We start from the raw sequence: 17,339 nt of genomic DNA on the forward strand, positions 1-17,339 counted from the left end.
TGTGGCTCTTACTTTAGGGGCCAAACTGCAGCACTCAAACAGAGTGCTGGTGTCACCGCTATAAGCTGACGCCTCGCATCTCCAGGGAGCTGCTTCATCACCTGTGACACAAAAAAACCTGGCCGAGGCGTATCTATGGACACGCTGCTGCATTGTGTCACTGTGACATATTGAATGTTCTTCTCCGTGAGGACGCTTAGTGAACACCTGCACTCCCATTTTGGGTGTAAGGAAGAAAGCAGTGAAGGAATATCCACTTAAGTCATGCATTCATGTGTCACAGTAAATGAGACTTCTCTTGATCACATTACATTGTATTGCAAAAGAACAATAAAGAAAGTGAGGATGTCACAATGAAAAATGACTCTACTATGTTACTACATTAACAGGAGTCTCCAGTGTAGTATTTGGACAAATACCAAAATCCATTAACCTACGTTATATGAGTAATCACATTTAGGTTTAATCTAAAGATGCAAACTATTAAACTATTTGATTTGATTTCTTTGTCATGAATTTATAAAAGAATAAAAACAGAATATATTTTATAAACACTACAACCACTGCAGTTTTTCAATTGAGATTCTTCCGTTAGTACGCGCCCATGTACACTGTGCTATGTACTTACTTGCATAGTGCATGCATTTAGACAGGATAGTAGTGTTGTCTGAAATCGAACACAGCTGTTGTGCTGTTGTGGAAATTATGAATGCTAATAGTTTTATGCAGCTCTCTTCATGCATCCACACTCAACTTCATGATGGTCATGAGTACACCATCTGTGTACTCATAGTACACCATCTGGATACTCATAGTACACCATCTGGGTACTCATAGCACACCATCTGAGTACTCATAGTACACCATCTGGGTACTCATAGTACACCATCTGGGTACTCATAGCACACCATCTGAGTACTCATAGTACACCATCTGGGTACTCATAGTACACCATCTGGGTACTCATAGCACACCATCTGGGTACTAATAGTACATTGCATTGTACTATTCCTGTCAGTGTGAACACACTTCAAACACACACTCAAAATAGCAAGTGAAGTGAAGCTAAAGTGGTTAGCTAACATGCTACTAGTGTGTTTAGCATCTAGATTTAACACACTAACATGCTAGTTTAGCTTGTTAGCATAGTATAATTTTGTCTCTTAAGGCAATATCTATGTTTTAAATGAATGACTATCGTGTAGGAGAAGCAGTATAACTGTAGTGAACCATGTAACTGAAGCAGAAGCAGTTGTTGCCTCTCAGTGTCATCTGATCCCGAGAGTTTGTTTGAGTTTGTTTGATTAAAGCACACAACGTCAGGCCATTAAAAGTCTTCTGTCAAAGCTTTGGTGAAAACTGTGTAAACTGTAATGAATAATTAAAGGACAACTATCATTTTACTTGCGATAAGCTTGCTAGGTTGCCATGGCAGAGATGCATGTATTATTTACTGGCAGTGTGAGACTGACTGTAAGGCAGCTTACGGGCTCTCATTCGTTTTCAGACCTGTTCGAATAGCGAGGATTAAACGTGGTAGTAATCCATGAGGGACAAACCGGTGTGTCATACCTCTGAATGAGAAGAGAGGAGCTACTCAGCGGTGTCGTGGACCATGTAATGTGGCAGAGGGTTTGCAATGGAGGGGACGATGCTGACGGCTGGGCAGGAGAAGCCACAGAAGCGGGTGAGGTTCCGCGTGGCTTCGGGGAACAGCGGCCGGGTGCTGAAGGAGATCTTCAAAGATGAGGGGCCTTCAGACTCCCTGGATTCAGACTGCACCAGCAGCTCTGATGCAGAACGGGCCAGCACCCCCTCTACGAGTGGGGAAGGACACCTGTATGGATACCTGGGCTCTGAGCTGGACGACAGCGAGTGCGAGCCGGATGACCTGCTCAGGTACGCGGGGGCCACCAAGGACTGGATGTTCACCACCAAGAGGGTCAACATAATGAGTAAAAATGGGACCGTGAGAGGGGTCAAGCACAAAGTCAGCGCAGGTCAGACGCTGTTTGAAAACCTTCCCAATTCCAACAGTGTAAGTACATCGGACGGGGCCTAGTTGTACCTTATTGTTTGATCCAATCTAAAATGTAACACCACCGGTTCCCATCAGTGTCGTCTCCGCCCTCAAGTCTAGTTACAGGAAGGAGCTACTCGGAGGTGTAAGACTGGGATAAAAGCTGACAATAGAAGACAAGGTCACCGACAAATTAAACATTAATGATGCATTTGGTTAAGTGTTTCAAGAGAAACTAATCAGGTTAATGAATTCCAGGCACTTTCTAGTATCCCTGCAGGAAGACGTGTTTTTGTATTCTGAGGTTACCCTTTGGCTCGTGTGCTGATGCAAAGATGAAGTCGAGGGTCACATCGAAGAGGCCCTTTCTCCGCTGAGTGGTATTTGGTGAACAGCGTCACTCGTTAAAGCTCCTCATTTACATTCTTGTCATTGATTTTATCCTCAAGGAACATTCTGGTGTTTTTGCACGTTTTATTAACGTGAAAAAAGATTATGCACACATTACATTATCGCCACTAGTGTTTGAAAGCATGCTATGAATTCCTTGATTGTTTTTGATGGATTTTTTTGTCCCATCAGAATGAACAAAGCTCCATTTATTTAAATAATGTAATGAGCATTGTGTGTTATTTATATGCAGACTTTGCAACAATATCTTTACTTTAGCATGCAATAGCAGTCATTAAACACACAACATGTAGATTTTGACGCACAATATAATTTTCAAGCATTTTTACGATACATTGATTTCCAAACTGTTGAAATAAATAGTCACCAAAGGCTGTCTGGAGGCGAGGATGAGCACACACAAACACAAATCTGTGCTATGCTTGGAAGTGATGTGAATAATACATAACTCGTAAAATGGTTGAAACACTTTCTAATGAGCCACCTTGTATGAAGGGATTATAAACGATAACCTCCAAAGACAAGGCCAGGAGGGGATTAGCTCTGATTGAGATCTCCTTTGGTGAAATCCTGGCTTCACCTTGACATACTGTACATCATATTAATGCATCATGTTAATGTGTTTAAATTCTATAATTTGAAGCATTTCAAGATCCCAACAGTTGCTGAAACTGTAACAGGGCTTCGTTCAAAACAACACATTTACATGTTTTAATACCCTTCATTCATTTAATCTTTCAATGAAAATGTGTATATTTGTGCTTCACATTTTAGTTTAGTGTTATTTTGATTCATTCTGACGTTTGCTTAGTCAACTTTGAAGAGTTCCCTTTAAGAAAAGCCTGCATAGGATCATACAAAGAGTTTCAGAACTGGAGTTTGTTATTTTCGACATGAGAACAACAAAAAAGTTTTTACAAATCAGTTCAGAATTAGAAAAGTGAATGGAAGTATATTCATATAAAATGAGGCCGATATCTCAAGTACACACTGCAATGTGAGATATTTCTTCTTCTCAGCTGGGAGACATGCTTGTATCTCTGCATGGTCAATGTGAGACCCTTGTAACGGCATTACTACTTCCACTTCCTCTTAGATGGAGTTATCTCTTGAGTTTGGGCGAATAGTGATCTACACTACGAGTTTCCGTGTGGTGAGGACGACGTTTGAGCGCTGCGAGCTGGTCCGGAAGATCTTCCAGAACCACAGGGTGAAGTTTGTGGAGAAGAACATCGCCCTGGACAGCGAGTACGGGAAGGAGTTGGAGGAGCGGTGCAAACGAGTGGAAGAACCTCCCTCGCTACCGGTTGTGTTCGTTGACGGACACTACCTTGGGGTCAGCTCTGATTCCTGCTCCAGTCCAAAGACATCTGACGTCCATGTCTTGTTTATTCACACACTGAGCTCATTTAATATTCAATTACGTTTTTCAGGGTGCTGAGAAAATACTAGGCATGAATGAATCAGGAGAGCTTCAAGATCTTCTGACAAGAATAGAGGTGGGTTTTCACAATATGGCGATAAAAAAGCAATGGTTTCCCCGTTCATCAGGTTAAGTCGACCGCGTGATTTGACACGAAGTGTTTAACCGCTCCCGTGTTTGCCCTGTTTGTTAAGGCATATGGTCACTTCATGAAGTGTTTGCCCAAATGTCACTGAGATGAACACTGTGCCAACAGGAGCAGTCCTTTCCCCTCACCAGGCGAGTCATTTAAAAAAACATGAGCAAACTGCGATGTAAAAGATGCACATCAATAAGCGGCCATCAATAATGGAGGGCGTGTTATTGATTCTGCCTCCAACACATTTGTCCAAACACACCAACGTGTAAAGCTCATCGCTCGGTGGAACAAACCGAGATTCTGAAAAGTATTGCTGTTTCTCACTGAGCTGCAGCCGCCTCCGTCACACAGGAAGTGGCCTTTTCTCCAGCTGCCGTTGTAATTTGGACCCAACAAGAATCTTCATGAGCGAATACAAAGCAGTGTTATGACATTTAAGTCAAGCATTGCAGTCACTGCGGGCTATTAAAAAAACATGCAGCTCTGAAAGGTCACGCATACACTAATCAGACCAGAACTGGGCTGCAACGTGTCTTTATTGTGTGTTTACATCTGCAGAGTTTTGGGAAAGGAAGTTGTGATAAGAGGTCACACGATTTGGGAATTTCCTGCCGATAGTTAGATAAGAAGATTGATCCTTTTAAAACAGATGAATCAAATGTTGACTGATGCAGATTTTTTTTAAATAGCAGCTCCTAGAGCCATTTGCTCATTTAATATGTTGTATCTCCAAGAAATGTGTCCTTTACAAAGAAAAAAACTGCCTTGTTTTTCACAAGGAATGTTGGTATTTCATGTTGTGTATCTCATCTGGAGTGTGAATATCTATCTCTGCATCTAGAGAGTACAGCAGCCCCAGACGTGCCAGACCTGTGGGGGCTATGCCTTCATCCCGTGCCCAATGTGCCATGGCAGCAAGATGTCCGTGTTTCGCAACTGCTTCACGGATTCCTTCAAAGCCCTCAAGTGCACTTCCTGCAACGAGAACGGCCTGCAGCCCTGCGTGAGCTGCAGCCACTGAGGATGCTACGTGCCTGACCCAGTATCCTTTACGCGGGGGCCTTCCACTGGACTGCAACACACAGGCAGTGAAATGAAACACAGCAGGACTTGTCCTCCATGGCCATTGTTAGTAAAGAAAAAATACATTTGTAATAAAAGAAATCAGTGAATTTGTGAATGTGGTGTTGTTGGTCTGGTAAATCGAGACAAGAATATGTTTATTTTGATCGGCTTATTGCAAAATTTGCATTGATTGGTTTCTGTAAACACGTCTGGCCACCGAGGAGCCGTGAACTAGTTTCACCTGAGGTAAACTAAGCTTGTTATTCAATAAGTGAGGAGGCTCCTTCATTAACAATGCTCTCCTTACTAATCCCATATCAGACAGAGTTAGGAGGATGGAGACACCGGACCAGAGAGGGAAAGTAAAAGAGCTCAATGAGCCGGCAGAGGGCATGAAGCTTGACCTTTACTTACGATGGAGCACCAAACATCATTCCAACCTCAATTAAAACTTTAAACATTTAATATTGGTTGTATGTGTCGGCGGTGTAATAAATGGACAACTTAGTTGTTTATTGGAAAGAATGAAAAAGGCCATTTAAAAAACAAATCAATCAAGGGAAACAAACACATTCAAATCTTTTTAATACTACATCATATATTTCTGGTGCTACATACGTGATACATTTTATTCATGAATTAATCGTTAAAGTAATTTTTCAAGGAAATCTACCCGGGTTCCAGCTTCTCATCTGTTAGGATTTGCTGATTTTCTTTGTCTCTCGTTTGAGAAAGTAAACTGAATATCTCAACTGTCACATTTGAGGCACTTTGTAATTGTGAGGAATTTAGCGATTATTTTTTTCTGATATTTTATAGACCAAGCGATTAATCGATAATGAAAGTCCTCCTTGGTTGCAGTCCTGTATAGGTCAGCATACTTATGTTCCCCATAAAATAACATTTTCAGAAGAAACCCCATTTTTTTTACCTCTCCTGTGAACATTTGTGTTATCCTTCAGCAAAATTAAACTTGGTTAGAGTCTGAAACGATTCTTGAAATAGCTTCAGAACAGCAGTAGGTTTTCAAAGATGTTCAGAGGGAAATGGGTCTGCTCAGCTCAGAGTACAGATGGGTTAATCCAGAAGCAGCATGCAATGCGACTAATTGGTTCAATAATGTATCGGCTGCAAAGGGATTTAGGTTTGCTTTGAATAATTCAACCCAAAGAGAATTCCATGTGCTCTAGTTTTTTTTTCACCTTTAAAAAAAGCAATGCATTTCAGTTTTTTTAAGCGATATCAGTATGAAAATCCAGACAAATGATATTTAAAACAATCCTCACACGCGATCCTCGCTCGTTTAGTGTTTTTAACGCATGATGTCATTTGTTGGCTCCCATCCAAAGGGTCAGAGAAACGCATCGCTCGAGCAGCTCAGCTCTCTATGCTGTCATAGCCCTGTACAATGCTGCTTGAACATGATTAGACAAGGCAGCACTGTAAAGAGGCTAAAAGCGTAGAGCAGTGTGATGATGATGATGATGATCCGCCATGAAGACCTTTGCTGCCATCAAATACAACCTGGCGTGTTCTCGAAGCTCCTGCACCTGTGATTGAAACAGCAAAAAAAAAATCAAAAAAAAAATCGATTATTTAGGAGAAGAAAAAAAAAGAAGAGGAAAACAAACAAACGCGCCGTCAAGCAAAAAGAAGAGGAAGAAGAAAGGGTTGATGGGTTTTCTGCAAGGCTAATGAGAGGATTACATCCTTGCACAAACATCTAATTTCTTTAATTTAATTCCGCACCGAGTAGTAATGGGTTTGGGGTTTTGTAACCGCAGGCTTGTGGTGATGAAGGGGGGGAGGTTGCATGACAATCTGAGACCCCAAACTGTGCAGGTTCACTGCGCCCCCTTCCGTGGGCTGCCGGAGACATATTGCACAGGATGCATCGAAAAATAACACACACACAAAAAAAAAACACATTTGCTTTACAGTCGCCCTCAAAATACACAAATTCATAACACTAGAAGTGATGTGATGTGCGGAATGATCGAAGATGTGTTTGGTGATCTCCAGACGCGGCTGGCGCGTCTCACAAAGCATGTATTGAAAAACATATATAATAAGCCAAATTAGCCCGAGGATCTGCTGCCGCTTCTTCTTCTTTCTTTGTTTAATCAACGTGCACACGCGACCGTGTCCTTCTCTGCGGAGGGGAAGACATGAAAGGAGACAAGATGGGCAGCGGCTCTGGCACAAGTGACTTGGGAATGGTACGATGAGACATGACACTGATATGCGCGCAACACCCAAAAAATGTTAAGACAACATTCAACGGTCTAAAAACCTGCAAATGGCGTTTGTCCGCATTGTGTCCGCTCTCCGGGCTCGGCGAGATATTATTTCAGTCGAGTAGTCTAGCGCGGGTCCAGCCGCGATGCTGTGCGTAATGTTTTGAACGGTCGGTCACTGCGCAGACTGGTTGGAAATGATGTTTTTATTGACGTCAGCGTACAGGCTAGTGCCCACCCCCCTTTCTCCCCTCCTCCCCTCTCATCCACACAACTGCACCATCTAATGGTCTTGGGTTTTCATTCCAGTCAACCATCTGAGCTTTAAACGGGAAACAGGGCATCACATGAAGAAGAAAGGGGGGGGGGGGGGGGGAGGGAAAGGTCCTCTTTATTGTTCCAGATGCGTTCAGGGCCTGTGCCAGACCTGTGGAGAGACGACGTCCTGCGTAATGTTGCTCACACGTGAAGCAGTGGCGACAAGAAATACGACCACGAGACAGAAAAGGAAAGCATCAAATATTTAATAAATTATTTTAAATTTATTCCAACTCCTTCAACAGCAGCAACATTGTTACAACCGACAGGGGGGGATATTATTACACTATTAACACCTTCAAAAATATATATCCAACCTCCCAAATGACTCCGCCCCTTCCTTGCTCCTCCTCCTTAAGCAGAGTACCATGATTAACAGGCAGGTGTGCTCCAGCTGTGGCTCATGAAGGTAAATGCAGAATGAAAATCCTTCTGCTAGACACAGAATATTCAGCATGAACATCAAGTAGGAGATAATTCACTCGATTATTTGTGACACATAGTAGACTTAAACACCTTAAACAATGCTTAAACACCTGCTTGAGACTGGTCCACTCGTCATCATGGCCCACTTATTTACACTGAGGGCTTGCATCCCTCCAGTACTTCATCTTTGGATCAGTACAATCAGTCGCCTGCTGATCAGCTGCCAAAACCTCACGAGAGAAAGTTAATATTAAATTTGGAGAGCATCAAAGTTTGGAGTGTGAAGCCGGCAGAGAGAAATGTGAAGCGAAAGAGGGGATGCCAATTTGTATAAAGAGCAACGCATCAAATAAATGGTTATTTATTACATTTGTTAGTTAGACTTTGAACTTGTCTTCATAATATCGCAGGGATATATTGATTTTATTCAACACACCGTTGTCTAATATCTATTATTTGCATAAGCGGATGTTGTTTAAGTCCTATTGTATTTAACCTTTGTTCACTCTTCAAGTCCAGCATACAATCAAAAGAAAAGTCTTAACATCTTTAAACTTGTTTGTATTGTTAACCCTGCAATAGAAATACAATCTATTCATTACAAGCTGTCTTATAAGAGGACCTGCAGCAGCGTAATGCAGTCTGCAGTTCCTCCGTTTATACATTAAAAGAAGAAATAAAAAACATCTACTTTGTCTAGCAGTTAAATCTGGTTTGAATATGTAGCTCTAAGTTTTCCTTCTTGCTATTTGAGGAAACGTTGCCACCGTGGTTCAAGCATCAAATTAAAGTAAAGTACACGTCTAGGAAATGATACTGGTCCTGTTTGGTGATTTGGTTTTTGGAGCGGTCATGTTTTCAACCGAACCCAAACACATTCGTTCAGGAATGCGAGTTCAAAACAACTCAAAGACTAAACTGTCATACGTGTGTGTGACCAGAGATTTCAATTTCTCTCACACTTTCAGGCGATTAATGAGCGTTCTTAGTCTTCAGTAAGAAACACGCTTGAATGTGAAAGTGCATCTCTGGCGGGTCGAATTCTCAGATAAGTGAAGTTCAAAAGAAAGAGCACGGATCACTGTCCTCCGCTACGGTTGTGGACTATTCTACAGTAAGACTTGAAGAGTTGTGCAGAGACGGAGGTTGGTTTTCTGGTGGTCGGGTTGGGAGGCAGGTAGGCTTAGCCCTCCTTTCGTCTTTTCATAGCAGGATGTTCCCTCAGCGGAGCCCAGTCCGCCACTATAGTATCTCCAGGTCTACGTGACGAACCTCTGGGTTACGTTGCTGCGGAGGAACAACACACGGTTACACACACATCTGTCTTACTGAGCAGATGAATCCCAGTCACTAAAAATGAGAACTCCATCATGAAATAGTAGAAACTGGAGTTTCTAGGTATTTTGTATACAACAATTGGGACATGTTTAATGTTCAAGAACCTTGAGTTCTTTCTCCAAGCGGTCCACCTCGGCCCCCAGAGTGTCAATGATGTTCTCTCCGTGTTTCAGCATGAAGCTCTCCAGCTCCTCTGGGTTCTTCACCAGCTGAATTTCCTGCAGATACACAAAAGCACACATTTGTCTTAGGTAAGTGAAGATAGAAGGTAAGCAAGGCAGATGCTTGTTTGACACAGTAGAAGACAGAAGAGATCACGTATTTTAGGAGTGACAATTTCATGAAATCAAGTTCCGGTTCTTCCAGATTTCCGTTGCGCGAGAAATCAACTTTTTTGGTCCCTCTGACTGGACTGAAGCTCAACAAGGCGGCAACAGAATACAATTATAAACTTCTGCATGTGTTAAGATCACCCGAGGAGGACCTATTTGTGACCTGCTGGGTAATTTATGATTTCTTGAAAATAATGATTGTGCTGTGTATACTGTAAACAAAACAATGCATATTTTTAATAAACGATTCTTTCAAAGTAACAGGGAACCAACCATTAGCAAAGGGAACTAAGCATCAGTGAACCATCCTGATGATGATCAGTTTCTGTCATTAGAAGTTAGTGTTAGCAGCGCTGGAAGGTCTGGTATGGGAAAAGGTTTACTTGTGTAATGTGCAGAGGAGCTTCCACATAAAACATTTTGATCACTCTGGAGAAGAAAAAACAGCTGGAATCATCCTTTATTGACTGAAATATCTCTGCCAGTTATCAGCAACAAGCACAGACAGAAGGCTTCATAATGCAGTTCAGAAGACATTTATTGCCTGTCATACATCACGGTAATGAAAAGCAGAGATCCAAATTTGAAGCAGCAATATTAAAGAAAAGGGATGCCATTTTAAAGACCACATGAAAGAGAAGTGAAAACCACTTACATTGAGGATTTGGTCAATGTCTTGTTTTTCCAGATAAGACCGTGTCACCACTCGGCCATCAAAGTCAACTTCAGCTTTAAAGCGCACTCTGCTCATTCCCAGATCAGTGGCCTTCACGTCGTGGATGGCTCTGCTCAAAATAAAAACATATTATTATCTTTAGGTTAGACAAGTACAAAAATCAGTCAAAGATAAAATCATCGTTACTTGATAATTCAGTGGATTTCCTTCACAACACGATGTGTTTACAAGGCAACGAGAGTGTTCATTTCTTAAAGCAAAGTGTGTTATTGTTCATGTTGTGGCTGAGGCACTAAACTGGATCACTTTGCTCGGCTGTGTGTACAACCCTAAAGACGGTGGCCTGGATGTTGTTCATCAACATCAGTAGAACTATGAAGTCACTGTTGGACCATGTGATCTTAAGTTTGAGATTATTTTGGTTTCATACGATTGATTCCAGACTCGCCATCAGGACCCTGTTTGTGTTTTACAGTCGTGGGAGTGTGCGCCTGTTCATTCGCTGACCTCACTGCGGGGTCGTTCTCCAGGAACTCTGTCAGCTTCTGAACGCGCTCGGGCTGTATGGAGCGGCCCAGCAGAGCCTCTGTGTTGGTGTAGATGAGGAAGGTCGAGACGGCGCCCAGTAACGTGCCCACGCCGAGAGAGCCCAGGCTGTCATAGCAAGGGTTACCTGGGACGACGCGGGCCGAAGGACAAAGGAAAATAAAGAGAATCTGGATCACTGCCTACATTGCAAGCAGAGACTTGGGACAATTGAATAAATTGAAACTGAATGCCTCCAATAATCCAACAATGTCTGCATGCCTCTGTGTTTACCTGTAAGGGAGGTGAGCCCCATGCAGCTCGCAGCCATTATGACTCCTAACACAGCGGCAGCATCCTCCAGCAGCACTACATTAGTGCTGGGGTCTCGACTCTGCATTACTGAGCACACAAAAAACAACACAAGATTCCATTTACACCTGAATCTTTAATCAGCGTGACACCAATTTGGGATTTATCTACAAGACATTTACATTTGCCGTCAGATATGCGCTTTGGTAGCATGAGGGCTGATTTGGTTTCCGTCACAATATGCAAATAGACTTGGCCTGAATGACACAGTCTGTGTGCAAGGACAGAAAACACCATATTTAATTTACCGACTGGGGTAAGATTGATCCACATTAAACTGAACTTGGTCCTGGGACCAGGATCAATCTTCCATTGTCTGAAGAGTCATTTTAGAACATTTGGTTCAGATATCTATTGTATGTCTGTCCAAGGAAAATGTCTTCTATATTTTACCCATATCAATATATTGGACGTGAGCTTTCAGTTGTACATACCGTATTCATAAAAAGACACTCCATGTAGTTGGGCGCTCCTTTTTATCTCATTGACAGCTACTAGTAACGTGGCTGAGAAAGAAAAATACAAAGAGATTTTTCAGCACAAAACGCAACGTAAAGTGAAAATGCTATCAAAGATCTGGAGTTTCATTTATAGAAATTACCTCCTTCAGACACCAGAGAGCCCGCCAAAATACAGTAAGCCTGTAACACAGAACCATGACGTGCTGGATCATTATCATTTATATACACACACATATCTGATATCACAGGGACGAGTCAAACAGCTGCTCACCCATAACAAAGATTCCATGGGCTGTGGGTGCAGCAATCCCATGATGCCATGGTACCAGGAGAGGCCTGCTCCCATCATGAAAATACCCACTCCACTGATGAGGGAGGCAATGTAGCGCATGTTGGTGAAGCCGTACCTGGACAAGAAGAAGGGGCGGTCCTTTAAACAAAACCAGGACTAGTTTTCACCTTTCAACAACATGTAAGAGACGCCGTTGTTCTGCTGGCGTTATAAAGTCAGTGGTGCTTACGGATGGCCAGCGTCCGGGTTGCGGACAGACTGGCTGATTCCCAGGGCGAGGAGAGCCTGGTTGCAGGTGTCGGCCAAAGAGTGGATGGCCTCTGAGAACATGCTCGCTGATCCAGTGTAGACCCAAGCCAGGAGCTTAAAGAAGAAATTCAGCCCATTGCTGAGGAAAAAGAAAAACAGGTAGATCAAGCACTCAAACAGCAATGAAAACGTTATTTTTAATAGGAATAATAACAACAACAACTCTTCAAAATGTAAAAGCATCTTTAAAACAGAGTTTAAAAAGTGCTTTGACAGACAAAGCAAAGAAATAACAAAAGCAAGACAAACTAAGGTGAAATTCAGAGAACAGCACAATAGATGAAACAATGAAAACCAATCGACACAATAAGAACAAACCAAAAAACAACTGAATTAAAAAAAATATAAACATATATATTTTTTTTTCCTGTTTTGTTGCTTCTGAATCGCAGAATCTACCCTTTAACTGCCCTCTCATAGACTCTGGACTTAACGTTTTGGGTCCCGTGAGTCCAAACGAAGTAAAGGAAACACTTTACTGTTCATGTGACTGCACATGTCCTCTAACACGATCATCCTAATCTAATTGACGACAGGACAGGAGACAAGGTCCCGTGCAGTTCCAAAATGAGATTTTCACATCTTTACTTTTTAAGTGTATAAAACTCTGCAGTGCAGGAGTCTATTTTAGAACAAAAGAGCTCAAGTGAAACCAGATCTACTGTACAGATGGAGCCAGTATTTTGTTCATTTTCCCAAATGTTACATTCACACATTCTTCCAACAATCTGAACGTAGCGACCCCGCTGAGAGCAGACTTGTGGTCCGTCTCTAATCTAATACCTCCGACCGTGTGCTACGGCTCAGTAAAGTCACTAAGTGTTGCACAGTGTTTGGGAATACACTGCCTACATTACTTGCCAACCGTCACCAGTCATAAAATAATGATAATAACACCCAAAGACACAATAAAACCCATTAAGTTATTCTTTGCATATCGGCAATCACGTTTATCAAATAAAAAAACTCTTAACTTGTAAAATAGCAGCTTGATAGATCGCGGGTTATCAATAACCGTCTGCTCCATACAGCAGCGGAGTCACAACAGCCAGATTTCACTTATCAGGGGACAAAAGGAAGGAGAGTTGCATCCATCAATGATGGAGGATTTTGCAACCGATGACACAGGCATCACCCCAAATGAATTAATCTGCGGGAAAATCCCCTCACCTTGGCATCCCTTTCAAGTACAGAACGGCATTACAACAAAACCAAGCAGGAGTCATGAACGAGGACGGGACAGACAAAACTTACATGCAGATAGCGACCATGACCACCTTCCCCGGCCCTTCTAGGAAAGTTGCCCTCGGACCTGATCGAGGCTTTGTGGAAGAAAGAAAACGCAAACCGGTCATTGATTTATAAAAATTTAAATGTACAGCTCTTAGAAATTAGACAGTTTATGTTATCTCATGAACAATACTGAAGGGAAACTCTGGGAAATCTACCCAGCAGAGTACAAAATATACTGTGACATACCAGAGAGGTGTAGAACAGTATAGTCTTTTAAATAACATCACTGTACACTAAAGGGGACAACATGTAATCACACTGACGCAGTGACCTCTGTTACAGACACAAATGTCACACAAATACACCACTAATGTGCACATTACTTTCTCTTTCACAGATAAAACAGAATGTGGAAAAACTGATGATATAATCAAACTAAACAGGTTTGAATTTACACTGCTCACCTTAGTGTTTCCCCAAAAGTCTTTGTATTCCTTCAACAACTGTTGATTCCGATAAATATCTGGAGGCCAACAAGAGGTACAAATAAAAGGGTGTGTCAAACAGACTAGAGGAGTAATAACAGATGTGAAACAATCAGGTAATTTGGACAAACATTCACAAAATTTCAGAATTAGGCTCAATTTTTAACATTGAAGGAATGGTTTGACATTTTGGGAAACACACTCATCCACTTTAGCTGTAAACTGGAAAATGGGGGAACCAGCGAGCCTGGTTCTGTTCAAAATTACCTTGATAACCCAGTCATAACATTTTATATCACATTTTTTTATCTGTACAAAAGTAGATGACAATCCTCGATTGGCCACGAGCAGTGACTTCACCAAGTTGTTCATGTGACAGAGCCAAGAAATAAACCACCACATAAGATATTCAGTATTATTGCACGTTCATACCGATTAACAACCAGCCAGGGGAAATAAAAACCTACTCTCTTGGTACTCTTTTTCCACTTCTTTCCTGAGATTTCTCTCTCGGGCTAGAGCCTCTTGGCTTCCCCATACCTCCAGTGCTCTAATTGTCAAAGAAATAAATAATCAACAGTCAACAAATGTTGAAAAATACATCAATACAAATTGGTGATTACACTATGTGTTGGAAGACATGCAGTGTTGCATTCTTAATATATCTTGTGGTTTAAAGCAAAAGGTTGTGTCACTAACTTGGCTTCCACGTCTGACCGCAAAAAGACCGTGAACGCCTCGGTGTCGTCGTGGGGGCTGCGTCTTCTGATCTTTCGAAGTTGTTCCAGATCACTGTGAACATATCATTGGAAGGGGGGAAGAAAAAGATTTAGGAAGAGCAGAGTTAAACAGTGTTAGGCAATTGTATGAGCTGATTACAACAGCATGTTTACTTATTAACTAGAAGGAATTTGTAATGTATCTGCCTGCATCTCAGCTCGCACCAAACATTGTTACAGTGAACAGAGGAGCATTCAGTGCTGTTGCGTATATCAAAAAAATAAGTTTGGGGATCAGGACTTACCTTGGTTTGAGGCAGAACTCATTCATGGCTCTGACTGCTGTAATAAAGTTGTTTTTCGTGTACTGAGCTCCATATTCTCTTTTCTTCAGGACCGCCCGAACTGCGTATTACAACAGAGGTAAACTATGACACAGACTTTTCATGCACATCCATTAGTTCTCATTGTGAAGATGCTTAAAATCTAAAGTGAATCATGATCCACATGTTTTACATGAAGCATGCACAAATATTTAGTACCTTTCACTTGAATTGTCTCCATTTTTGTCAGACCTTGAGGTGTTGGACCTAGGAGAGAAAGATATAAATGGACTATTGAATTTTTCTCAATAACGCAACACAAATATTTCCCGGTGCTTAAGGTGTGAGGGCAATAACAACAGTTTTAGCAGCTCTAAATAAAATAAGATACAAAATTATTAGTAGCACAGTGGGGGAATTGCAGGATTACAGCAGCAAGAGACACATAGTAGATGAAATAAAAAACAAGTATTAGAAATACAAGTAAATAATCTACAATATAAGTATTATATATACAGACAGAATAAAAACATATTGAAAATGTATTCATATTGCACCGGTTGAAGTAATGAAAGTGACCAAAGTGATCGAAGTGTTATGAAGTGTGATTGTTGTCTACTGTGAGCTAACAGGAACACATTGTGAAAATGAATGGACATAAGATAATGCTACACAAAACTCCAAGATCAGGCAAACCACTTCTGCAGATTTTTTAAAACATTAAAAGTTAGTCACCTGATGGCGCTGGGGTGGCTTTTACAGCAGCAGACAAGACGCTCTCTGCTGATGGAGCATCCCCGGATGCTGACTTTGGGGGGCCATCATCGCTGTTACCAGGGGTAGAGTAATACTGCACCTTTCCCAGCCCGAGAGAAGCAACACGGCAGTCTGGAAGGCTGAACCACACGTTATGCATGCCTCCACCTGCGCAACAGAGTGTATGACGACTTTAGTTGGGTCAAGAAAAAGCATTAACGTGTAGAACATGTCACGTCTGCCATCACGTGAGGGTCCTCACCGTAGCACAGCTGTGGGAACCTCGGGCACCGCTGCGAGAGGGGCGCCCGGTGCTGCAAGGAGACCCTGCAGAAGACATGCCACGGCCGGTGGGCCAGGCAGGGGAACATCCTCGCTGTGGCGGAGCTCGGTACCGAAGTGCAGGAACTCGCTACACACACACACACAGACACACACACACACACACACACACACACACACACACAAATGGCACACGGTCACTGTTGTGTTAGCTTGTCAAGGCAGCTAAACCAATTCAGACAGATTAGCGCCGAGGCATCGCCTTCTAAACATCTAACGTAAAGCGTTAAACGTTTCGTCGAGTAGTGACGTTCGCGTGGCTTTAAGCCAACTCAAATAAGTAACAAAGCTGACGCTGGTGTCTAACTGTCATTTGATTAAGTAGTGCCTTTACCGGCCGGCTAACTACGGAGCCACACACTTGGACAAACTAGCTTAGCACTCGCGTTAAGGTAACATCATTAACTGCCGTAAGTCAGTAACAAGTGTCGTGAAACATGTTATTTAACCAAAGTAACTGAATAGCGCGTACATTTAGATTCGGTAATAAAAAAGAAAAGAAACTACCTTTCTATTGTGAGGTTTGTGCTGCATAATCTGTGTCCATTTTGAGAACCTCTGGTCAAACTGACGGTAACACCGCTGTGGACGTGACCTGTGACACAAGAGTGACGTCTTCTCGCGAGAGTGTAGATTACAGTTCACTTAGTCTCGCGCTTATTCTGGAAACCAAACAAGGTAAAACAAATTTAAAAAAGGAATTCAGTTTTTGAACTGAGATTAAACTAAATCATATTCTGTTCATAAGAAAAGTTTATGAATTTAAATGTTTTCTGAGTATCCCGTGATGGAAGATTAAATTAGGTAAAACAGCCAATGTCACAATAAAATACATATAATCAATTAAGCGATAAGGGATAAGGGATGGATGGATTATTTTAACTGTTTATGGGTACAATATAAAGTCATATAATGGAAATAGCTCCACCACACTATTGCATCTGGGCAGTGTGCTTGTATAGTTTGTGTCACTACACATAACATAGTGTAACATCTAATAGAAGAATAATCTTTTTGCATTTTTTTGTAAAGAAATGGTGTGCTAGTTAAATCTGAAATGCAACATTGTTATCACACATTAAGAGAAGGAATGCAGCTAACTCTGTCCAAACATTACGAGAAATTCATTAATTTCTT

General features: G+C 41.8%; 2 protein-coding genes across 2 annotated transcripts; one reads left to right on the top strand and one right to left on the bottom strand.

The window, feature by feature from the left end:
• Nucleotides 1-1,639: 1,639 nt before the first annotated feature.
• On the top strand, nucleotides 1,640-5,014 carry grxcr1a (glutaredoxin and cysteine rich domain containing 1 a). Its single transcript, XM_068591545.1, has 4 exons — nucleotides 1,640-2,038; nucleotides 3,528-3,767; nucleotides 3,865-3,930; nucleotides 4,835-5,014. The coding sequence occupies exons 1-4, from the start codon at nucleotides 1,640-1,642 to the stop codon at nucleotides 5,012-5,014; spliced, it is 885 nt and encodes a 294-aa protein (XP_068447646.1).
• A 2,811-nt stretch (nucleotides 5,015-7,825) lies between these two features.
• Nucleotides 7,826-16,797, bottom strand: slc30a9 (solute carrier family 30 member 9). Its single transcript, XM_068595451.1, has 18 exons — nucleotides 16,710-16,797; nucleotides 16,123-16,272; nucleotides 15,840-16,028; nucleotides 15,324-15,371; nucleotides 15,087-15,186; nucleotides 14,762-14,854; nucleotides 14,530-14,612; nucleotides 14,042-14,100; nucleotides 13,599-13,666; nucleotides 12,265-12,423; nucleotides 12,015-12,150; nucleotides 11,884-11,923; nucleotides 11,717-11,788; nucleotides 11,205-11,312; nucleotides 10,893-11,058; nucleotides 10,365-10,494; nucleotides 9,482-9,595; nucleotides 7,826-9,326 (listed from the first exon to the last, which is right to left on the bottom strand). Exons 2-18 carry the CDS (start codon nucleotides 16,229-16,231, stop codon nucleotides 9,282-9,284), a joined length of 1,719 nt encoding a protein of 572 aa, XP_068451552.1. The 5' UTR covers nucleotides 16,232-16,272; nucleotides 16,710-16,797; the 3' UTR covers nucleotides 7,826-9,281.
• Between the last annotated feature and the right edge of the window lie 542 nt (nucleotides 16,798-17,339).

The sequence above is a fragment of the Clinocottus analis genome, unplaced genomic scaffold (genome assembly GCF_023055335.1).
Source record: "Clinocottus analis isolate CAN_PGR_092001 unplaced genomic scaffold, fCliAna1.0.p SCAF_10, whole genome shotgun sequence".
NCBI classification, from domain to species: Eukaryota; Metazoa; Chordata; class Actinopteri; order Perciformes; family Cottidae; genus Clinocottus; species Clinocottus analis.